Raw genomic sequence first — 25,068 nt, 5'->3', positions numbered from 1 at the left:
TCTGTGATTATAGTGTGACAGAGACACTGGGTGGAGCTTTAAAGTGTGATGGGTGGAGCTTTAAGTGAGGAGGGTGTAACTAACCTCCATGGCTATAAGTAATATAATGTGATGTAATGGTATTAATTATTAAGGTGATTAATGTAATGAGATGAGTTTCTACACATTTTCCTGTGGATCACGTAAAGATTTTCCCATCACCTCATACTTCACAGACACTCTCATTGTCTCCATTCCACCTCAACCTCCATTCCTTCTATATAAATGGACTGAACCTCTGTGTGAAACTGAGGTGTAATTAGCACAGTTATGTAAACAATGGCTAATCGTCCGTCCCTCTGGTTAAGTTGACTATATGGTCGTGTGAATGGTTGGAGCGTCTCTTCCTCTCAGCTCACACAGGTAGATTTGAGATCTCTAATACATTTTTGGTCCTAAGTTTAATTTGATCAGCCATTCAGTGTGTAGTAAAGAGTCAGCACTTGATTCATTTCAAACCTGATTTGGAACAGAGTCTGTCAGGCTTTCTGAGATATACCAGTACAGCTGTATAAAGCTGCAAATGCACTAATCGCTCTATAATCCAGTAAGAGAGTCTTAACATCCAAGATTTAAGGAAATAAACAATAAACACGTGACTAGTTGAACACCAGAAGGTTTAAAATGTAACTGACTGGTGTTAGTTTACTGGTGAGAATGGTGTGAACAGTATTTTCACCAGCAGAGGGCGGAAGTGGGCAGTAGGGGGAAGTTTGGTTTCTTTTTTAAGTCGCATTCTGTGGCTTGTAACTTTCTCTCTGAGTGATCATTTTCCATGTAAATATAGCCGAAATCACAGCACAGCCGATGTCTTTAACTTGTGTGTGTGGTGATTTTGTCAGACGACGTGGCGGTTATAAAATCAGGATTTTAGCAGCGCAGAGCAGCAGCTTGGAAATGGCTTGGAAGTGACTGCTGGTTAACATGTAGTCTTAATGAGCCGCGTTTCACTCCCTATTTCAGACTCGTTCCGCTGTCTGACAACAGAAACAGAAAAATGGGTCAATGTGAACAGCTTTACTGGGAATTCGGCTTTATTAAAATACAGTATGTGAGCACAGAGAGAAGGAGAGAAGCAAACAGATGTAAAGGGCTAACACCAGGCAGAATGCAAACACGACGCCATGACGTCACGGACACGCTATTCAGCGCATGACGTCACATTTAGCGACTTTTCGAGCAGGCTTTAGCTACTTTCCATTGAAAGCAGTTGGCAGCAGTGCACTGAGGAGAGCCATTATCTGTCTTTAAACGCTTTCAAATGTATTTTTCAGGTGAGTTTGTGTAAATTGTGGCACCTTTTAGTGAGTGTGTGCTGTTAAAATCACTGCAGCGTCGAATGTTTGTGTGTATTTGATGTGTATGTTTCCAGTAAGAGAGATTAGCTGCTTCTCCTGCTCACTGTTCCACTGGGCCTGGAGATGTGGAGTGTGATTTCTGCACTGAGAGAAAACACAAAGCCATCAAGTCCTGTCTGATTTGTCTGACCTCCTTTTGTGAACCTCATCTGAAAGCTCAGCATGAAGTTCCAGCTTTGAAAAGGCACAAGCTGGAAAAAGCCACGACGCAGCTACAGGAGAAGATCTGCTCACAGCACCACAAGCTGCTGGAGATCTACTGTCATACTGACCAAAGCTCCATCTGTTATTTGTGTGCGATGGATGAACACAAAGCTCACAACATCATCTCAGGTGTGTCAGAAAGAACCGAGAAACAGGTGAGAACTAGCAAGTGGTCACTTTGTTGGTAATCGGCGTTATCTGTACACTAAAACTCACAGTTTACTTGAAGTACCATTAATGTACACTTATTCAGATTATACTTAATATAACGCTGAGTACGATTGTTTTTATTTTCTCACAGCATGAGCTAGAGGAGGAGCAGATGAAATCCCAGCAGAGAATCCAGGAGAAGCAGAAGAAGGTGCAGGAGCTGAAACAGGCTGTGAACATTATAAAGGTGAGTAGTGAGTAGAGCAGATTCACCCACGCCTCAACTCTTTACCTCAGCTCCAAACTGTGTCGTAACTAATAAATAAATAATAATAATGTTAGTCCTGTCTGTATTTAGTCATTTAGAAAGGCTATTCAGAAAGGAACTCGACACGTTTCGAGGACATTGACTTGTTATGAGGACCTCGATGCAGGACATTGATTTGTTTCCTTTAATATTGTTTAATTGTCTCCAAACTCCAGAGTAGTTGGGGTTCTGGTCTAGTGATTATAGCCAGCTTTTGCTGAGGTAATTGCTGATACTCCTTTCTATGTTAAAAAAAAAATGTTTACATAGAAAGCTGGAGTTTTTTCACAGAAGGTAATGTAGGATCAGTCTATGGTGGCCGAGTGATACCTAGTCTTGGAGTCTTTTATTGGTATTGATGGTTTGACTCTTTTTAACTGTTGACTGATGTAGTAACACGTAATTACAATATATAAGTATTAATACATAATGTAACTAGGAAGTTAACTATGACGATGAATGTTATTTGAGCTTTAAAATTAAACTGTGTGTGTGTCTCCTAACAGCTGAGTGCACAGACTGCAGTGGAGGACAGTGAGAGGATCTTTACTGAGCTGATCAGCTCCATGGAGAAAAAGCGCTCGGAGGTGACGGAGCTGATCAGAGCTCAGGAGAAGGCTGAACTGAGTCGAGCTGAACGACTCCTGGAGCAACTGGAGCAGGAGATTGCTGATCTTCAGAGGAGAGTCACTGAGCTGGAGCAGCTTTCACACACACACGATCACATCCATTTCCTCCAGGTAACACTCACTGTCTGATCTACAGAGAGAGCTCTGTACGCCTCTTTCCACCCTGCAGCCAGCTGCACCAGATGTGCGTAAGGTTGATCTCAAGTCAGTCCTAAATCATACGTTGTGAGGCAGCAGTAGTACCCACTCCACCACTGTGCTGCCCATGTACCTTACTAATAATCTCAATTTGATTTATGATGAAGAAGCTTTCTATGCTAGCTGATATAAAATAATGTTACATTCAAACTAGATTGTGACAGAGCTTAAGTTTGACTGTTGCGACTGGCTTCTAGTCTCCAGGCCTGGAGTTTACGAAAATAACGAATGTACTTGTCTTAGATCACAAGTGTGTCATGTCTAATTTAATCTGTGATTGTTTATTCCTATTACCCTCCTTTTTACTGTGTAGAGTTTCCAGTCTGTCTCTTCTGGACATAAGGACTCATCAAGCATCCACGTTAATCCACGTCTCTCATTCGACGGTGTGAGGAAGTATCTCTCAGACCTGAAAAAGCGACTGGAGGAATTCTGCACTGAGGAATTGAAAATCTCTCCACATGGTGAGTAAACACGTGCTGACAAAAATATTTATTGTTTGTGTCTTTTTTTTTTTTTCCAAAAGGCCAATTGTGTTTCATTATTTTATTCTGTTGTTTCCACAGGTTCTGCAGTTCAGATGATGTCACCCTCAGAGCCAAAGAGCAGGCAAGATTTTTTGAAATGTATGTCTCTCTCTCACACACACACACACACACACACACACACAACCAATTATATCTGTTCAACACATACGCTTGGTTAATCCACTTCTAGCAATTTTCTTCTGTCTTTTGTAGTTTGGCTTTTGTTAATTCTAATTAGAAATGGTAGTATCTATGTATATATAGCTTTTAAAGCTAACTAGTTCAACACAAATTAAACAATGCACTAATCAGTGTGAAAATTGGCTGTTTGTTTTACGTGCTCAGCTTCATACTAGCTTCATTCTCAGATTGTAGCAAAGCAAACTAACTCTACTAGCTACATACACTCGCTAGAGGCATAAACAATCTCTGCTACTTCCTTCCAAGCTTTATTTTTCTTCATAATGTCTCTATGCATGTTTAATGAGAGGTAAAATTTGACAGGGAAAGATGAAGCTAAGTTTTTCTAAAGTTTGGGTGCATCAAACTGTAAATGGGAACTAATTACAGGTAAGAACTAAAGTAATGAGAGGTAACTGAAGAAACGCTGGATAACACACGCCATAGGACTGGACAGAGGAATCATTCAAGCCATCATTAGGATTTGTTGCTTTGCTGCGTCATGCCAACTTTATACCTGAGATGAAATGTCACTTGTCGCTGAAATCATGGCTCCTTGTTGCACACATACGTAGAAACTCAATGATCATTTGTCGCTTTGTCACTTGCTAGTGTGAACATAGGTTTAGGTAAGAAATAGTATAAATAGGTTGGTGTCTCACTTAAGTAATAAATGTATTTTTTTAATTATACCTTACATTCTTCTCATTTATTTCAGATTTCTGTTCTCTGACTCTGGACCCCAACACAGTAAATCAGCACCTCATTCTGAGTGACAACAACAGAGTGCTGAGACACAGCTGGAGAGACCAGGAGTACTCTGATCATCCGGAGCGGTTTGACTACCACTGGCAGGTGTTGTGTGAGGAGAGTATGCTTGGACGCCATTACTGGGAGGTGGAGTGGATGCGAGATGACGATGTGGAAATATCCGTCTCGTACAGAGAGATCTGCAGGAAAGGATGGCGCGACGAGTGCAAGTTTGGACGCAACGATCGGTCCTGGTGTCTGCGCTGTTCTTCCACGTCTCTCTGTTTCTATCACAACAACATTCAGACCGAGATCCAAGGGCCATCATCCTCCAGAATAGGAGTGTATGTGGATCACAGTGCAGGAACTCTGTCCTTCTACAGCGTCTCTGACACGATGAAGCTCCTCCACAGAGTCCACACCACATTCACTCAGCCTCTATACGCTGGGTTTGGGATCTACTTGTTAGATGACGAAATAACTGTGAGGTTGTGTGATCCTTAGTAATGTGTGTAGTGCAGTAAGATGTGTCCCAGTTTCTCACAACTATATATATACTGTTAAATTGACTTGTTAATCTCTGACACTTGTAGGAATACAAATATAAGAGTTAGTGTTTTCCAATATGTGTACAGCATCAACTAAATGATTATGCTGAGCAAAGTTTCTAGTAGGAGGTTTCTGCCAGTTCCTGTTCTCTTTAGTGCGAGTCAAACGAGCATAGTAACTGAGGCTACCACCTTTTGTCTGTGATGGCTCTTGGTGCCTCTGCCCCATTCTTTGCATTGGTGGCCATTGTTCATGATCATCAATACCTGAGGTGTGGACTTTTCTTTATCTCTATGATAATGAAGTGTGTGAGTGGTTTAGTTATGCTGATTGGATTAGAGCTGGTGAAACTGCAGAGTCTGGGGAGGGTTCCTATAACTCTGTACTTCTTTTCCATGTTTTGTTTAAAGTTGTCACCTGAGTGCTTTTGTCTTCACCTCTAAGGACTGACCCTTAAAATGTGTATAAAACTACAACAGATCTCTTGTTTAGACTTGATGACTGCAGAGTGAAACAGCACGTTCTCAATAAAGAATCCTGCTGAAGATATACCCGAGTCTCCTGGTCTTCACTTCTGAGTTTCCAACACACCCCAACTTTGATTTTGGCTCTGTGTAGAAGCATCAGTTACACTATTATACACAACATGTACAAATAAAAATGGAAATGAGTTTTTTTTAACACTGCTGTGTGGAAATTAAACTGTTTTAGATTTGTTACATAACGTAGCGCATGTGCTCTAATATAAAAGCTCTAAACTTTTATCTTTCTAAGTGCAGACTCGGCACCGGCATCAGCAGAAACACGACGAGCAAGTAGATTACGGTTCTCTCCATCTTTACTGCTGAGATCTCTGACGTTCTCTCCTATACATCAATGTCCTTAAATAACCCCAGCTTTACCTGGACATTCTCTCTGCTTACTAAACACAATCTACGCTCAGGTCAATCATTAAACCCAGACTTGTGAGATATGGGAATTTAATCTTCCAGAGCAGGAATTTCCGAAAAAAGGAGGAGAGAAGGAGAAAATATTACAAGTGACTGTTCATGGTGTCGCTACATTTCTATTCTGATAAAGTTCAATAACTTGGTGCAATCATAAATGGTTATGACATTTTATATTTATAAGTGAACTATGTTCATGATTCTGTTGAAAATGATACAGAAGTTGTTTGATACCTGATAATAACATAAAGTAATAATATTTCAGAAAATTAAAATGTTTCTCTTTGCTCCAGTCAGACTGCAAAGTTTATAAAACTAATCTTGTAGCTGCAATTTTACAATTACTGTAATCCTGTAGCTACCAACTTACAAGTAATGCTTCATTTAAAAATATTATTCAATTCAATTAAGAAAATAAATATAAAACAAAACTCGAAACTAAATTTTCTAATTCTTTGTCATTTTTTTAGCATCTTTCTTCTGTAGCATCTTTGTTTCTATTTAGATAATTCACATAATACAGACATAAGACTTTTACAGATAATAAAAACAAACGCTATACTGTGTGAACAATGGACATATGGACAAAGCAAGAGACAGAAATGTTTTTGGATTGTTTGCACGTGTCATTTTAAACCACAAAGGCGCTATGACACCAGTGTGTATTTGGTGGCTTTGTGGTAAAAGCCTTGCCTTAGGCCCATGAGCTTGCTAGTTCAAGTGCAGTTCATTGCTGTACTCAGTTTTTTGGGTGGAGAAATGGCGCTAAAAGGGCAGGTTTTTGTGCTGTCTACAAGTCTGTGCAGTTTACTTAGTTATATGACTGTCACTTATAGGAAGGTGAAAAGGACTATAAAACAGGTCCTTAGTGTGAGATCCTGTGGCTCATGTGGATGCGTGTCACCTCTGGGTTAAGAGGTTGCTGGTTCAAACCCCAGCCAGGACTCCAGGATGTGAACATAGAGGCTTAAGGGGTCAATGGCAGGCAGAAGGTGTGGGATGCCCAGGGGGTGGCAGGGCAATATCTGGGCACTTGCCCTACCCAGGGTTGGGGGTAGAAGGGGTTATGATGCAGGGAGGAAGAGTGTTAACTTAGTTTTACATAATAGGGGGAGCACTGTGAAAACTAAGTTACCACACCCTCTCCAAGCCACCTGAACCCACACCTACCCAGCCCAATCCCTGGTGGGGGAGCTGCCCAGATATTACCATCACACCCTCTAGACCACCTGCACCTTTCCCTCTGTCTGCCACTGATTCCTTTACCATCTATGTTTACATCCTGGAGTCCTGGCTGGGGTTTGAACCAGCAACCTCTTAACCCAGAGGTGACACTCATCCACATGAGCCACAGGATCTCACACAAGTGAACTCTTATAGTCCTTTTCACCTTCATATTAGTCACTGTCGTATAAGTTCATATAAGTAAAGTGCATAGACTTGAACCAGTTACATCACACACCATCTTGGGTTAATATTTTTACAACACAAAAGCCTGACCTAATATTTTCCATCTAACACACCAAGTAGAGACAAAAGCTGACTTCAAACCAGCACCTACTGAGTCCAGAGACAAGGTGTTTACCACAAAGCCACCAAATCCCCTCACAAACACAGTGGTGTCATAGCGCCTTTGTGCTTCAAAATGACACCCTCCAAAAAAAAAAAAATATATGTAGAACATAATATTGTGGGTATATATATTTGCCTCCTGCTTTAGTAACATCCTTAGTTTTACATTCTGTTCAAGCCTCATGTACAGTAATGGCCTAACGGAAAAGATGAACGGAACAGTGCAGAGGTGCAATTATTATTATTATTATTATTGATGTGGGAAACTAAGACAAAATATTGTTTTAACAGAATACATGTGTTACACGTAATTAGAATTTTTTTATGGTTTACAAGGAACCTGATGAGTGAAAACTCAGGGCCCTGGAGAAACTGGCGAACAATAAACCCAACACATGGATCAGTATCAGATTAGAAAATGAGATTTATTTATGTATAATTCTTATTACTTCTATTATTACAAATACACATCATATATACTTTATATAAGCTATTATTTAAAATAAAAATAATATTAAGATCAACAACAACAACAACAACAATAATAATAGTTAATATTATTTTAATAATATATTTTATACATGTAGCACCCCCTGCCCTCCTAGGATTTACTTCTCCTAAGTTCTGTTAGGGTGGAGCCCCGGGTTCAGGTAATGTGTCTCTCAATGAAAATATTAAAGTCATTACTCCCCTTTCATTTTTAACATTTCCTTTTTAATTATTGTAAAATGACTAATCCATTTTAATGAATACATTTAAATGAGTGTGTTTTTGTGCAGATGGATTGTGTGCTAGTCAGACAGATGACTGAGCAACAATGTGGCAATGTGCAGGAATTTTACATAAAACACTACACACTTTATTTTGGATCACACAATCTCACAGATGTAGAACCAAACAAACAGTAGATCCTAAACCCAGCGTATAGAGGCTGAGTGAATGTGGTGTGGACTCTGTGGAGGAGCTTCATCGTGTCAGAGACGCTGTAGAAGGACAGAGTTCCTGCACTGTGATCCACATACACTCCTATTCTGGAGGATGATGGAACTCTGAGTTTAGTCTCAATGTTGTTGTGATAGAAACAAAGAGAAGAAGAAGAAGAAGAAGAAGAACACTCCAGACTCCAGGACTGATTGTTGCGTCCAAACTTGCACTCATCACCCCGTCCTTTCCTGCTGATGTCTTTATATGAGACTGATATGAACACATCATCACTGCTCCTCTCCACCTCCCAGTAACAGCGTCCACACACACTCTCCTTACACAACACCTGCCAGATAGAGTCAAATCTCTCTGGATGATCGGAGTACTGCTGCTCTCTCTCACTGTATCTCACCGCTCTGTTGTTCTCAGACAGAATGAGTTTACGATGTGCCGTGTTGGGATCCAGAGTGAGATAACAGAAATCTGAAATAAAAGAGAAAAACAAACTGAACATGGCATGTTTTAATAAAAGTGTAAGCGCTAAGCATATAGCCAATGCAATAATTTGCTTTTTAAATATTTAACCGGATTTTTTGCCATCCTTTTACAAATACAAAGAAGCGTACCCGGAAGTGCTAATGGACTACATTTCCCATGAGGAGGTCACCTCCGCCATTACTAATTTACATTTTAGAAAGAGCCAATGTGAGTTTAACAGAAGACGAACGTGACATACAAGGTAAGCGTGTTATTTTTTTTTGCAGCTTTGTTATTAGTTTCTGGTTACAAAAATAAGAATTCTTCTTCTTCTTTCGGCTTTTTCCTTCAGGGGTCGCCACAGCGAATCATCACTCTCCACCTATCTCTATCTTCTGCATCCTCAACACTTGCACCCACTAGCTTCATATCCTCATTTATTACCTCCATATACCTCCTCTTTGGCCTTCCTCTTTGCCTCCTGCCTGGCAGCTCCATGCCCAACATTCTCCTACCAGTATACTCACTCTCCCTCCTCTGAACATGTCCAAACCATCTTAATCTGGCCTCCCTAACTTTGTCCCCCAAACATCCAACATGAGCTGTTCCCCTGATGTACTCGTTCCTAATCATGTCCAACTTTGTCACTCCCAAAGAGAACCTCAACATCTTCAGCCCTGCTACCTCTAGCTCTGACTCCTGTCACAGCGACACTGTCTCTAAACCATACAGCATGGCCGGTCTCACCACTGTCTTGTATACCTTCCCCTTGATTCTCGCTGATATTTTTCTATCACACAGAACTCCCGACACCTTTCTCCACCCATTCCAACCTGCCTGCACTCGCTTCTTTACCTCTTTCCCACACTCTCCATTACTCTGGACTGTTGACCCCAAGTACTTAAACTCCTGTACCTTCTTCACCTCTTCACCCTGTAATCTTACTGTTCCACTTCCCTCCCTTTCATTCACACACATGTACTCAGTCTTACTACGACTGACTTTCATTCCTCTTCTCTCCAGCGCAAACCTCAACCTCTCCAGGTTTTCCTCCACCTGCTCCCTGCTCTCACTACAGAATTAAATAAGAAACGTGTGCAGAAAGTTTGAGAAGTTAGTGTAGCAGCTCGCTGGATAACTGTGGTGCACTAATACTGTCCTCCTAATGAGAGGAAATGCACAGTCAGATTATCAAAGTGTTCTAGTAATGGAAGGAAGGTTTGATTAGAGGAAAATAAATGCTTTTTATCTGTGTAGCAGAAGATGGTGATGCAGTACAGCATACAGTCAATACCACTGACAGAGCATGTGTGTTTGAAGCTAAACACATAAACCCCTCTACAGGTAAGACTGTGCCTTATAGCATTTCTAATTTCATTACCTCATGTTGGTGCATGAGAACAGTAATGACATCAATAACTCCACATGACGTATTGTTGCTCTTTCCTGGATGCTCTCTCTGCATTTAGTAAAGACAGCTGAGTCTGACAGCAGCCATATCTAATGCAGTGAGATCAGTGTAGTGGCGCAGTGACAAAGTTAGAGTGATGCTCACCGATTCACATGAGTCACATGACCAGTCCCGGGATGGAAACCTGGTGCTTCTTGCACCCTGTGCATCTTTTCAACATGCGGCACAAAGACCTTTTTTTTTTTTTTTTTTTGGTAATCACTACTGTGCTAGAGGTTCTTTACACTCACCGTCCACTTTAATAGGAACACCTGTACACCTGCTCATTTATGCAGTTATCCAAACAGCCAATCATGTGGCAGCAGCATAATGCATAAAATCATGCAGATCCAGGTCAAGAGCTTCAGTTAATGTTCACATCAAACATCAGAATCAGGAAAAACTCAGTGTTTTTATTTTTCACACCATTATGTGTAAACTCTACAGACTGTTGTGTGTGAAAATACCAGGAGATCAGCAGTTTCTGAAATACTCACACCAGCCCATCTGGCACCAACAACCATGCCACGGTTAAAGTCACAGAGATCACACTTTTTCTTCATGCTGATGCATCACCAAATCATGATATATTTCTTTAAAATAATCTCTGTGTCACTTTGTTTGTACATTAGCCTCGTAGCTCCAGTACCAAACTAAAGAAGCAAATGTCAGATACTATACATAATATAATGTATGATTGACTACCTTTGGAGTAAAGAGAACTTTGTGTACATTTGATTATACAAACCCTTATTAATTAATAATGATTAATGATTAATTGTTTTATTATTTATGTTTAACTTGTATGTAGCACCTTGGTCCTGCGAGACACGACATTTATCGTTCCACTATATGTCCACACATGTAGCAGAATGACAATAAAGCTCGACTTGACTTGAATGAATGAGCATTTGGGTTTTGTAATGCACAGCTTTAAAAAGTCAGTATAGTTTGCAATATGGCAAGTAAAAGGAAAAGAAATTGTCAATTTTGGTATTTCTAATATAGCACAATTTATCATTTTTTTGATGTTTTTGAGAACATTAAAAGTGTCAGAGTTATTAATTCCATTTGCTATCATCTACCAACAAACTACAATGAATAGAAAATGTAATGCAGAAACATCCAAAATAATAATAAAAGCTGTTGTATGCCTACAGTTGCTTATAATTTAAATAAAATACAAAAAATCTGTTTAACATGCCTGTTTCTAAGGTAAGAATTGTGTTTGCAGGTTAAAATGATGTCTGTTTCTGCTTTTATATGCATACCTGCTGTAACATTTGCTATTCAGTAAGCCAGTAAAAGTTGTTTAGAAGGTAAACATCATTCTGGATTAATAATTTTGTTAGCATCAATGGAAACAATATTGTTTCTTATTACATAAAGTGCTTTTGGTCCCCACAAGTACCGAAAACAGCTGGTGTGTGTGAGGGTGGACCTCACATATAATAAATACTGGAAATAGGTCCTACAAGTGACCACTGTGTTAGGCCAGAACTTTATGTCGGATTGGGAATTTGCAATGAGATTATGATTTACTGATATTTTCTTTTTGGCCGCACCTGATTTTTTTCAAGTCTGTTGGACCTTTGGAAAGGGGGGTCCCCACAAGGTATAAATACAGGTATAGGTGTGAGTGTGTGTTTTAGACGTACATTTCAGAAAATCTTCTCTGCTCTCTGGTAGTAAAATGATCTGAACTGCTGCAGCTGTGGAGAGAAAAATGGAAATGAAGACAAAAAGCATCATCAGGTTGCGTAAAAGACGGAAACAGTTTAAAGTGATACAGTCAGTTTATTCGTTTTAAATCAGTATTTTAGTTAAAAGTGTCAGGTAAGTAAACTGTCTGCAAAAAGAACGCAGGAGCTTTGCTAAGAAATAACACTTCACAGAGCGAGTAACGACGTCCATCATTGTGTTTCTCCAGCAGGAACAGCTCCTCTTACCATGTGGAGGGATTTTGTTGAATTCCTCCTCATAGAATTCCTCGAGTCTCTTCTTCAGATCTGAGAGAGAATTCCTCACTCCATCAAATGAGAGATGTTGATGGACAGTGATGCTGGATGTGTGAAAATCTGATCTTTTAAGTGTGGGAGACTGACGTCCAGAAGCTAAAGCCTACAGAAAGCAAATTAAATTTAAAACAGCATGTGTAAGCAAGGTTTTCCTGCAGTTACATTTATACAAAAGAAAAAGGATTTTGTAGCACACTGTTGCGTCTGTCAGTTTCAGTGCTTTAGCAGAATTCATGATTTTTAAAAAAAATTCATGTTTACATCCATCATTGTTCTGTCACTACATTACCCAGCATGCATTACACAAATACATCATATAATCATTATGACTCTTCCTTATGATCTATCAGTTTTTAATGTCGTAGCCATAGATTTAGGAAAACAGTAGATACATTAGTCAGTGTTGGTGGCTACTGTGATCCTTCATTGCTCAACTGTCACGATAAACACATCAGACAAATGAAGTCATAGCTATTCGATCTCAAATCCACAAACTAATATTACTGAACTTAGCTAAGAACTGAAGCCGAGTTAAAGAGAAGCTAAACAGCACTAAACAATAACAAACAGTAATAAACTGTGAAGTCACCTGATCTCAGGATAACACCAGACACACTTGTGATGTCAGACAGGGACATTTATTGTTGCTTTAATGAGAGGTGTTTTAGACAGTGTGTGAGGAACAGCTGGCTCTGTAAATCAGACAGTGAGTGTTACCTGGAGGAAATGGATGTGATCGTGTGTGTGTGAAAGCTGCTCCAGCTCATTGACTCTCCTCTGAAGATCAGCAATCTCCTGCTCCAGTTGCTCCAGGAGTCGTTCAGCTCGACTCAGTTCTGCCTTCTCCTGAGCTCTGATCAGCTCCGTCACCTCCGAGCGCTTTTTCTCCATGGAGCTGATCAGCTCAGTAAAGATCCTCTCACTGTCCTCCACTGCTGTCTGTGCACTGAGCTGTTAGGAGACACACACACACGCACACACACAAGATTTAAAGCTCATCTGTCATTCCCTCTCTTACTGGGAATCTAAATGACTGGTTGTCCATGTTGTGTGTGTTTCTAGGAGTAGTTCTGTCTCTGCTCACTGCTCACCTTTATAGTGCTCACAGCCTGTTTCAGCTCCTGCACCTTCTTCTGCTTCTCCTGGATTCTCTGCTGGGATTTCATCTGCTCCTGCTTTAACTCACTCTGAAGACACATCAGTTATTTTCAGCTCTTTATGAAGTACATTCATCTTTATTAGGTCATACATCACAATACCTAATCACCTGGCAGCACAGTGTTGTAGAATTTCTATATGGTTACTGCATTTTGTAGTGTTACTAGCTAGAAATAACTTCCATGCTGCTTATGATGAGCGGCAAAATAAAGAGTAAAAATGGAGTTTTTGGCTGGTGGAAAAGGCCAGACTGATTACACTGCACAACAATTTTTTTTTTAAAAGTTTTGCTTCCTGAAAAGTTTTTGCTGATTGTGACAGGTACCTGGTGGGTATGCACAAATATAGTTTTGGTTTTGCTGCATCAAGTAGGAACTCTGAGAAACAGACAGTTAACTTTTTACCGGCAATAACGTATTTAATCGCGTTTATGTTTCTAATGTGCTATTAAGTTCAACATAATTAAAAGTGTTTTGCTCCTGATTTTCTTTTCCTATGTCCAGTGCATCACGTTGCAGTGTCCAACAGTAATCAGCAAGCATTGACGGATTCCAGTTGCCCTGATATCGTTTTTCCATTGTAGCAATGTCGTGGTGAAACCTTGTTCCTCCGTGTTCGTCACTGACAGCACCGAGGTTTGCAGGGAAGAAGTCCAAGTGTAAGTGGAGGAAATGAATCTTGAGTGACATGTTGCACTTCATTGTTTTGTATGCTTTGAGAAGTTTGTCTACCAGCTTAATGTAATGTGGGGCTCTGTAATTGCCAAGAAAATTGTCAACAATGTATTTAATTTAATGTTTAATTCTGACTGTGTTATCAGATGTGGATCGCCTGAGGAGCACAGTTCAAAATCCGGATCAATGTCACTGCCAGTTCCCTGCATTGCAGTTTCTTCATCTGGTTCGTCTATTCCTCTGGTGGTTTAGGAATTGGAAGACTGTCGTCATGTTAGATTAGGGTATTCAATTGACTTCTTGTTTTTGGCAGAGAAACCAGACACATTAGTCAAACGGAAGTAACAGTCCGCCACATGGTCTTTCTGTTCTCGCCATATCATCAGGACAGCAAACGGCAGTCTTTCGAGTGCCTCTGAGCCAAGCTCTCAGACAGACAGCACATGTCACACAACAAATGTGAGGCACCCATTCCTTGTCTTGACCACCAATTTTACAGCTGAAGTAGAGATGATATGCTTTCTTGACAAGAGCAGTCATTGAGCGTCTCTGATGAACAAGCGTATACTCGCCACAAATATAGCAGAATGTATCACGGCTGTTACGACATTGATGAGACATACTGACCGACACCAATCATCCTGTAAAACGTCTATAACATCTAACTTACTTGTTACAGTGCTACTGAGGCAATGCTATATTCTGAAACAATACGTACACACTATAAGGTCTATATTAATCCAGTGAGCAGCATCTGTGTATGCAAGCCACTTTTATAGCCTGCTGAGACAGTGTCAAGCTGGCTCCGGCCTGCCCAGGCATGCCCAGGCTGCATACTTCCACAGAACAGCTTCCAACCTGGCCTGATTTCATGCCTGGACATGCCCAGACTGCACAAAACATTGTTCATAGGTCTCTTACAGAAACAAAAATTTTTGGACACAAATATAAGAAAAAACATGACAAAACTGAAGATTTCAATGAAACAGTATATGCTGGGCAAATTTGGATGTGATTTTTGTGATCAGGAGCCAAAAATCTATAAGGAACTCCCAACAGTGTTCAAGAAGCAAAAACTTTGTTGTGCAGTGTTACCAAAACAACGGCTGCTAACTTCAGTTTCATTCAAATTATTTGTTTGTATTGTGCTTTTAACAGTAAAAATCATCATAAAGCAGTTTAACTCTGATACTGAGTGATACCAATGAAGTCCATAAAAAAAGATATAGACATTGTTACACAGTAAATATTCAGTTATGTTTTAACTGTAGATTTCTGTAGATTTCATGTCATAAGTTTTGTTATGCCAGGATTCTCTAGTCCAGTTAGCTAGCAGATGGAAGTTTAGCCCAGTGGATGAATGCTAGATGTGGAGGAACTCTGGCCTCTGTAGATTCTTGGAGTCAGGGCTTTGTGTATGTGTTATGGATAGGAGGTGGGGCAGAAGAGTAAAAAATGAAGGATGAAGGTGTGATGGTTCACTGGAACTAAGAGGCCCAAACCTGTTTAAAGGTTTTTTTTTTTCAACTGTTGCTACAAAGTGGCAAGCACACAATTGTATAGAATGCCTTTGTATGCTGTAGCATTACAATTTCCCTTCACTAGAACTAAGAGGCCCAAACCTGTTCCAGCATGACAATGTCCCTGTGCACAAAGGGAGCTCCATGAAGACATGGTGTGTGAAGGTTGCAGTGGAAGAACTCGAGTGTCCTGCACAGAGCCCTGACCTCGACCCCACTGAACACCTTTGGGATGAACTGGAATACCAACTGCACCCCAGACCTCCTCACCAACATCAGTGCCTGACCTCACTAATGCTCTTGTATCTGAATGAACACAAATCCCCACAGCCACGCTCCAACATCTAGTGGAAAGCTTCCCAGAAGAGTGGAGCTTATTATAACAGCTTCATTCATGTTTGCTTTACCTCAATTCTCTCTCTCACTCTCTGTCTCTCTCTCTCTCTCTCTCTCTCTGTGTCTGCTTTCTTGTGCCACGCTCTGTCCCTTCCTGGTCTGACCAGATTATGACTAACACTGAGAAAAGTTTTAACATTATCTTAACCAGAACACATTTTAACAAGCTTTTACAAAAGTAAAATTAAAGTTTAAATCCTGTAACTGACTAAAGCAATTAATCCCAACTAAGAAATAAAACTAGGAAGAATTAATTTTGGAAAGCTTTCTCATTCTCACCTGTTTCTCAGCTCTTTCTGCTGCGGCTGTGACGGTGTCGTGACCTTTGTGATTATCCATCGTACACAAATAACAGATGCAGGTTTGATCAGTACGACAGTAGATCTTTAGCACTTCATTGTGTTGAGAGCAGATCTTCTCTTGTAGTTTTGCTGAGGCTTCAATTAATGTGTGTTTTTTCAAAGCAGGACGTTCTAGATGAGGTTTCAGATGACTTTCACAAAATGAAGTCAAACACATCAGACAGGACTTGACTGCTTTGTATTTTCTCCCTGTGCAGAAATCACACTCCACAGGTCCAGCGTAACAGTGAGCAGGAGAAGCAGCTTGAAGTTCAGTCTTCTTCAGTTTCTCCACCACTTCAGTCAGCATGTTGTTTCTGCGTAGGACAGGCCTTGGAGTGAAGGTGTCTCTGCACTGAGGACAGCTGTAGACGCCCTTCTGATCCTCCTGATCCCAGCAGCCATTAATACACACCTTACAGAAACTGTGACCACAGGGGATAGTCACTGGATCCTTCAGGAGATCCAGACAGACTGGACAGCTGAACTGATCCAATGAAAATTGATCTGCTGAAATACTGGCTTCTGCCATTTTCCTGAACTCACACACTCTCAGAGAGATCAGTTTTGCTTTCTCTGAAATGAGGAGTTACTTCCTGGTTCTGTTTGTGTGTATGAGAGAGAGAGGAAGAGGAGGATCACATCTGCAGAGAGGTTATGAATCCTCCTCTGTTAACTATTTCATCTCCCTTCAGTGCATAAATATAACCCATGTAGCTACACTTACTAGGATTAATTTCATGAAACACACAGAATGAGTCTTAATTTTCTGGTCTTCTTTGCCTACTGACACCTCAAGCAAAACTTTCAGCCTTGTTGATAAGTTACAGTTGTTACAATTTAACAACTTATTCCTAGTGACATCTTTAAAATTATATTCATCCTGGAAGAGTGTTGAAGCCATTTTAAAAGTGAGGAGGATGCAGCTGTCAGGAATTAACTCACACCCCCTGCATTGACACCCCACCACCCTGCAGAGACACACTCACACCTATACGCTAATTCTCACAGAGATCAAACTTAACTCAGTTCTTTATATGCGAGAACACACAGGTATGAAACTAAACTCTAACATTGCTTTTACTTGACTTCTCACCTGTGAACATCCTGAAGTGTCAACTACTTTATCTTTCTCTGCTGCTGCTGCCACTGCTCGCTTACACCAGTGTGTTTTTTCCTCAGAGATTTGTTATTGTCACTCACAGGCACTGCTCATGTGTTTACAGTAGATTTAAATCTTTCTCTCTGTGACTGTGCTATGTCCACTGAATGTTCGAAGTTTGAAATGAAAGACTCCATAGGGCACAAACTGCTCTTTTTATTTATTAATTTATTTATTAACTAATTTCACTTAAACAGTTTTTAACCATTTAAAGGGACAGTTCCATATAAACGGAACGTTCATATGCGTGCTATTAAAAACATGTACATAGATACTACTCAAAGCTGTTGTCAATTAGTAATATCTTTAGTAACCCAGATGTACCCAGGGTTGGTGCATGAGAACAGTAATGACACCAATAACACCACATGACATATTGTTGCTCTTTCCTGCATGCTCTCTCTGCATTTAGTAAAGACAGCTGAGTCTGACAGCAGCCATATCTAATGCAGTGAGATCAGTGTAGTGGGGCAGTGACAAAGTTAGAGTGATGCTCACCGATTCACATGACACCTGCTCATTTATGCAGTTATCCAATCAGCCAATCATGTGGCAGCAGCACAATGTATAAAATGCTATAATTTTATATTATTTATATATATATATATATATATATATATATATATATATATGTATGTATGTATAACAATGTATAAGATACAGGTCAAGAGCTTCAGTTAATGTTCACATCAAACATCAGAATCAGGAAAAACTCAGTGTTTTTTGTTTTTCACACCATTCTTGTTGTGTGTGAAAATACCAGGAGATCAGCAGTTTCTGAAATACTCAAACCAGCTCATCTGGCACCAACAACCATGCCACAGTTAAAGTCACAGAGATCACACTTTTTTCTTCATTCTGATGTTTGATGTGAACATTAACTGAAGCTCTTGACTTGGATCTGCTTAGAATTTAAGTAAAATACAAAAAATCTGCTTAACATGCCTGTTTCTAAGGTAAGAATTGTGTTCGTTCGTGTTCGTACAATTGATGTCCGTTTCTGCTTTTATATGCATACCTGCTGTTACATTTGCCTTTCAGTAAGCCAATAAAAGTTGTTTAGAAGGTAAACATCATTCTGAATTAATAATTTTGTTAGCATCAATGGGGAAAAAAATTATATCTTATTACTTAAAGTGCATTTGGTCCCCATAAAGAATAAAAAAAAAAGCTGGTGTGTGAGGGTGGACCTCACATATACTAAATACCAGAAACATGTCCTACAAGTAACCACTGTGTGTGTGTGTGTGTGTGTGTGCAGGCACGTTGGGTGTAGGTGTGTACATGTGTGCGTGCATGTGTGTGTGTGTGTGTGTGTGTGTGTGTGTGTGTTTTAGACCTACATTTCAGAAAATCTTCCCTGCTCTGTGACTCTGGTGGTGCAATGATCTGAACTGCTGCAGCTGTGAAGAGAAAAATGGAAATGAAGACAAAAAGCATCATCAGGTTGTGTAAAAGATGGAAACAGTTTAAAGTGATGCAGTCAGTTTATTCATTTTAAATCAGTATTTTAGATAAGTGTCAGGTGAGTAAACTGTCTGCAAAAAGCAAGAAATAACACTTCACAGAGTGAGTAAAGATGTCCATCATTGTGTTTCTCCAGCAGGAACAGCTCCTCTTACCATGGAGGGATTTTGTTGAATTCCTCCTCCCAGAATTCCTCGAGTCTCTTCTTCAGATCTGAGAGAGAATTCCTCACTCCATCAAATGAGAGATGTTGATGGACAGTGATGCTGGATGTGTGAAATGTTGGTCTGTCCCCTTGGGGAGACAGATGTCCAGAAGCTAAAGCCTACAGAAAGCAAATTAGACTTCAAACAAAGATAAACAGCACGCACAAACAAAATACTTTGGAAAGGAAAAGAAAAGAATAAGGATGTTGTAGCACAGTGTTGCATCTCTCAGTTTGACTTTTTGCAGAATTCATGATTTTTAAAAGGTTGTCATATTTACTATGACCAGGGTTCTGTCACTACATACCCAGCATGCATTACACAAATACATCATATAATCATTATGAATCCTCCATCCTCCAACTGTCATGATAAACACATCAGACCAATGATGTGAAGTCATAGCTACTCAATCTCAAATCCACAAACTAATATTACTGAACTTAACTAAGAACTGAAGCCAAGTTAAAGAGAAGACAAACAGCACTAAACAATAACAAACAGTAATAAACTGTGAAGTCACCTGATCTCAGGATAACACCAGACACACTTGTGATGTCAGACAGGGACATTTATTGTTGCTATAACAAGAGGTGTTTTAGAGAATGTGTGAGGAACAGCTGACTCTGTAGATCAGACAGTGAGTGTTACCTGGAGGAAATAGATGTGATCGTGTGTATATGAAAGCCGCTCCAGCTCAGTGACTCTCCTCTGAAGATCAGCAATCTCCTGCTCCAGTTGCTCCAGGAGTCGTTCAGCTGGACTCAGTTCAGCCTTCTCCTGAGCTCAGTAAAGATCCTCTCACTGTCCTCCACTGCTGTCTGTGCACTGAGCTGTTAGGAGACACACACAAGATTTAAAGCTCATCTGTCATTCCCTCTCTTACTGGGACTCTAAATGACTGGTTGTCCATGTTGTGTGTGTTTCTAGGAGCAGCTCTGTCTCTGCTCACTGCTCACCTTTATAGTGTTCACAGCCTGTTTCAGCTCCTGCACCTTCTTCTGCTTCTCCTGGATTCTCTGCTGGGATTTCATCTGCTTTAACTCACTCTGAGGACACACCAATTAGATTCTTTTTTTTCCTTAAAGGGCTTTTTTTTTTTTGCTAAACTATATCATCAAAATCAGGTGCACGCACTCATATGTCCTTCTTTCCCAAACTGTTGCCATAAAGTTAGAAGCACACAAAACTTGAGTGTCCTGCACAGAGCCTTGACCTCAACCCCCTTGAACACCTTTGGGATAAACTGGAACACCAACTGCACCCCAGACCTCCTCACCCAACATCAGCGCCTGACCTCACTAATGCTCTTGTAACTGAATTTACATTTACATTTATGGCATTTGGCATGCGCCCTTATCCAGGGCGACTTACAATTATCTCATTTATACAACTGAGCAGTTGAGGGTTAAGGGCCTTGCTCAGGGGCCCAGCAGTGGCAGCCTGGCGGTGCTGGGTTTTTAACTCTCAACCATCCGATCAGGAGTCCAACATCTTGACCACTGAGCTACCACTTCCCTTAACACAAATTCCCACAGCCACGCTCCAAAATCTAGTGGAAAGCCTTCCGAGAAGAGTGGAGCTTACTGTAACAGATTTATTTGTTTGCTGTACCTCAATTCATTCTCCTCCCCCCCACTGTGTGTGTGTTCATGTGTTCACCTGCCTCACCCTGTCATAGTGTTGGCTGAAATGTTCACTAACCGGTCTGACCAGATTACAATTATCACTGAGGATAAATTTAACACTCTGTTAACCAGAACACATACAATTTTAATAAGTGTTTACAGAATCCTTCTGATTGATACATAGATAAAAATTAATGTTTTAAATCATATAACTGACTAAAGCACCTGTTTCTAGATGGGAAAATATAATTAAGATGATTTAATTTTGGAAAACTTTCTCCTTCTTACCAGTTTCTCAGCTCTTTCTCCTGTGGCTATGACGGTGTTGTGACCTTTGTGATTATCCATCATACACAAATAACAGATGCAGGTTTGATCAGTACGACAGTAGATCTCAATCAGCTTGTTATGTTGAGAGCAGATCTTCTCTTGTAGTTTTGCTGAAGCTTCAATTAATGTGTGTTTCTTAAAAGCAGGAGACTGATAGTGAGGATCAAGGTGAGTTTCACAAAAGGAAGCCAGACACATCAGACAGGACTTGATGGCTTTGTGTTTTCTCCCGGTACAGAAATCACACTCCACATCTCCAGGTCCAGCGTAACAGTGAGCAGGAGAAGCAGCTTGAAGTTCAGTCTTCTTCAGTTTCTCCACCACTTCAGTCAGCAAGTTGTTTCTGCATAGAACAGGCCTTGGAGTGAAAGTGTCTCTGCACTGAGGACAGCTGTAGACGCCCTTCTGATCCTCCTGATCCCAGCAGCCATTAATACACTCCTTACAGAAACTGTGACCACAGGGGATAGCCACCGGATCCTTCAGGAGATCCAGACAGACTGGACAGCTGAACTGGTCCACTGAAAATTGATCTGCTGAAATACTGGCTTCAGCCATTTTCCTGCACACACACACACACACACACACACACACACACACACACACACACACACAGAGAGAGATCAGTTTTGTTTTCTCTGAAATGAGGAGTTACTTCCTGGTTCTTTGATTGTATAAGAGCGAGAGGAGGAGGAGCACAAACGCAGGTAGGTTATGAACACTCCTCTGTTAATCATTTCATCTCCCTTCTTTTACAGAATCCTTCTGAATGGGATGGTTCCACCTGGGGGCTGGGGAGATGGTTTGGGGTTCTCATATGGGCAGTTGTACTGTGATGGCTTGGGACTGCGATTGCTGTGGTGGCTTTGGGGCTGCAGTTGCCATGAGCACCTTCAAACTCAGGACTCCATCAATGGAGAGTGGATAGATTTTAACCAACTGGACTTCTTGCGAAAACTGATGAATTTACTGGTTGCACATTTGCACTATTTGTCCATATACTACAGAATAATAGAAGGGATTTATTTATAATTGCACTATCCGTAGCACCCAGATGAGGATGGGGTCCCTTTTGAGCCTGGTTCCTCTCAAGGTTTCTTCCTCATATTGTCTCAGGGAGTTTTTCCTTGCCACTGTTGCCTCTGGCTTGCTCATTAGGATAAATTCACATATTTACAATATATTTTTGAATCCATTCATTTCTGTGAAGCTGTTAAAAGCGCTATACAAATAAAATTTTATTGAATTGAATTGATACACAAATTGAAATTAACATTTTAAATCATATAACTGTCTAAAGCACCTGTTTCTAGATGGGAAAATATAATTAATATGATTTAATTTTGTAAAGCTTTCTCATTCTCACCTCTTTCTGAAGACATGGTGTGTGAAGGTTGGAGTGGAAGAACTCGAGTGTCCTGCACAGAGCCCTGACCTCGACCCCACTGAACACCTTTGGGATGAACTGGAAAACCGACTGCACCCCAGACCTCCTCACCCAACATCAGCGCCTGACCTTACTAATGCTCTTGTAGCTGAATGAACACAAATCCCCACAGCCACGCTCCAAAATCTAGTGGAAAGCTTTCCCAGAAGCGTGGAGCTTATTATAACAGATTTATTCATGTTTGCTGTACCTCAATTCTCTCTCTCTCTGCTTTCGTGTGCCATGCTCTGTCCCTTCCTGGTCTGACCAGATTATGACTAACACTGACAAAAGTTTTAACACTATCTTAACCAGAACACAACATTTTAACAAGCTTTTACAAAACTGAAATTAAAGTTCAAATCCTGTAACTGACTAAAGCAATTAATTCCAACTAAGAAATAAAACTAGGAAGAATTCATTCTGGAAGGATTTCTAGTTCTCACCTGTTTTTCAGCTCTTTCTGCTGTGGCTGTGACGGTGTCGTGACCTTTGTGATTATCCATTGTACACAAATAACAGATGCAGATTTGATCAGTACGACAGTAGATCTCAATCAGCTTGTTATGTTGAGAGCAGATCTTCTCTTGTAGTTTTGCAGAGGCTTCAGTTAATTTGTGTTTTTTCAAAGCAGGACGTTCTAGGTGAGGTTTCAGATGAATTTCACAAAATGAAGTCAAACACATCAGACAGGACTTGATGGCTTTGCGCTTTCTCCCTGTGCAGAAATCACACTCCACATCTCCAGGTCCAGCGTAACAGTGAGCAGGAGCAGCTTGGAGTTCAGTCTTCTTCAGTTTCTCCACCACTTCAGCCAGGATGTTGTTTCTGCATAGGACAGGCCTTGGAGTGAAGGTGTCTCTGCACTGAGGACAGCTGTAGATGCCCTTCTGATCCTCCTGATCCCAGCAGCCATTAACACACACCTTACAGAAACTGTGACCACAGGGGAGAGTCACCGGATCCTTCAGGAGATCCAGACAGACTGGACAGCTGAACTGGTCCTGATCTACTGAAATACTGGCCTCTGCCATTTTCCTGAACTCACACAATGAGTGAGAGATATCAGTTTTGTTTTCTCTGAAATGAGGAAATGTGGGTGAGGGCCAGATGGAGGGTGGTGGTGATGGCGTCATCTGTTGATGAGGGTCTTGATGTGCCTCATGACGAGCCTCTCAAAGCACTTCATGATGATGGGTGTAAGTGCAACGGGATGGTAGTCGTTGAGGCAAGACACTGGAGACTTCTTTGGCACGGGGACGATCGTGGTGGCCTTGAAGCACGTCGGAACAACAGTGCTGCTCAGGAAGGTGTTGAAGATGTCCGTGAAAACATCTGCCAGCTGGTCTGCACATCCTCTGAGCACCCTGCCAGGAATGTTGTCTGGTCCAGCTGTCTTCCGCGGGTTGACTCTGTGTAGAGTCTTCCTCACATCGGCCATGGTTAGACACAGCACCTGGTCATTGGGAGGAGGTGTGGTCTTCTTCACCGTCACGCCATTCTGTGCCTCAAACTGAGCGTAGAAGTCGTTCAGTGCATCTGGGAGGGACGCATCACTTTCACAGGCAAGTGAGGTTGTCCTGTAGTTGGTGATGGCCTGGATGCCCTCCCACATGCGCCACGTGTCTCTGCTGGCCTTGAAGTGGCTGTGGATTCTCTGAGCGTGTGTGCGCTTTGCCGCTCTGATGGCCCGGGACAGTTTGGCCCTCACTTTTCTTAGGGCCACCTTGTCGTCTGCTCTGAAGGCGGAGTCTCGAGTCCTCAGTAGCGCACACACCTCATCCATGGCTTCTGGTTGGATCGTGTGGTGATGGTCTTGGAGACAGTCCTGAAGAGCAGAGATGGCTCCTTCTGGCCAGGTTTTCTTCTGCTTCAGAACCGGTTTGGAGCATCTGACTAGCGGTCTGTATGCTGGGATTAGCATAACAGAGATGTGGTCTAAGTAGCCGAGGTGGGGGCGGGGCTCCGCCCGGTACGCACCGGTGATGTTTGTGTAAACAAGGTCCAGCACGTTCTTCCCTCTCTTTGCAAAGTCCACATGCTGATGGAATTTAGGGAGCACTGACTTGAGATTTGAGTGGTTGAAATCTCCGGCAACAATAAACAGTCCGTCAGGGTTTGAATTCTGCAGCTCGCTAATAGCCCCATACAGTTCACAGTTCATGGTTCACGTATGCACCGATTATGAGGACAGTGGTGAATTCCCATGGTAAATAAAATGGTCTGCATCTAACAGTCACAGAGATGAGCAGTAACTAGAAACTAGCACCGAGTTCTTGCACCATTCCGTGTTGAAGTAAACACACAAGCCACCGCCGCAAGCCTTACCGCACAGAGCTGTGTTTCTGTCAGCAGGAAACGAGGCTAGCCCGTCTAGCCGAGTCGGAAATAATCCAATTTATTGTCCAGGGAGCAGACATTGGAGAGCAGGATGGACGTTTGCTGGGATTGGATTTAATAGAACTGGTTTCAAGTTCTGAT

At 41.2% G+C, this 25,068-nt stretch overlaps 2 protein-coding genes across 2 annotated transcripts; one reads left to right on the top strand and one right to left on the bottom strand.

The window, feature by feature from the left end:
- Nucleotides 1-1,300: 1,300 nt before the first annotated feature.
- Nucleotides 1,301-5,440, top strand: LOC128317810 (tripartite motif-containing protein 16-like). The gene is made up of 7 exons (XM_053231622.1): nt 1,301-1,313; nt 1,416-1,756; nt 1,903-1,998; nt 2,565-2,798; nt 3,199-3,349; nt 3,452-3,511; nt 4,311-5,440. The coding sequence occupies exons 1-7, from the start codon at nt 1,301-1,303 to the stop codon at nt 4,844-4,846; spliced, it is 1,431 nt and encodes a 476-aa protein (XP_053087597.1). The 3' UTR covers nt 4,847-5,440.
- Nucleotides 5,441-7,810: 2,370 nt separating this feature from the next.
- On the bottom strand, nt 7,811-23,836 carry LOC128317866 (E3 ubiquitin/ISG15 ligase TRIM25-like). The gene is made up of 8 exons (XM_053231730.1): nt 23,514-23,836; nt 21,164-21,602; nt 16,307-16,350; nt 13,371-13,466; nt 12,997-13,230; nt 12,211-12,382; nt 11,920-11,973; nt 7,811-8,817 (listed from the first exon to the last, which is right to left on the bottom strand). The coding sequence occupies exons 1-8, from the start codon at nt 23,721-23,723 to the stop codon at nt 8,270-8,272; spliced, it is 1,797 nt and encodes a 598-aa protein (XP_053087705.1). The 5' UTR covers nt 23,724-23,836; the 3' UTR covers nt 7,811-8,269.
- Between the last annotated feature and the right edge of the window lie 1,232 nt (nt 23,837-25,068).

The sequence above is a fragment of the Pangasianodon hypophthalmus genome, chromosome 30 (genome assembly GCF_027358585.1).
Source record: "Pangasianodon hypophthalmus isolate fPanHyp1 chromosome 30, fPanHyp1.pri, whole genome shotgun sequence".
Classification (NCBI taxonomy): Eukaryota; Metazoa; Chordata; class Actinopteri; order Siluriformes; family Pangasiidae; genus Pangasianodon; species Pangasianodon hypophthalmus.
This window is presented reverse-complemented; position numbering and strand designations above follow the sequence as displayed.

Bases quoted from the DNA above. Each gene is read 5' to 3' on its own strand.
- LOC128317810 (XM_053231622.1), top strand. The intron at 2,799-3,198 runs GTAACACTCACT...TTTACTGTGTAG, and splicing joins ATCACATCCATTTCCTCCAG to AGTTTCCAGTCTGTCTCTTC. The intron at 3,350-3,451 runs GTGAGTAAACAC...TTGTTTCCACAG, and splicing joins ATTGAAAATCTCTCCACATG to GTTCTGCAGTTCAGATGATG.
- LOC128317866 (XM_053231730.1), bottom strand. From the start codon at position 23,723: ATGACGCCATCACCACCACCCTCCATCTGGCCCTCACCCACATTTCCT. The intron at 16,351-21,163 runs GTCACAACACCG...ATAATCACAAAG, and splicing joins TATGATGGATAATCACAAAG to GTCACGACACCGTCACAGCC. The intron at 13,467-16,306 runs GTGAGAATGAGA...ATGTGTCTTCAG, and splicing joins CAGAAAGAGCTGAGAAACAG to AGTGAGTTAAAGCAGGAGCA.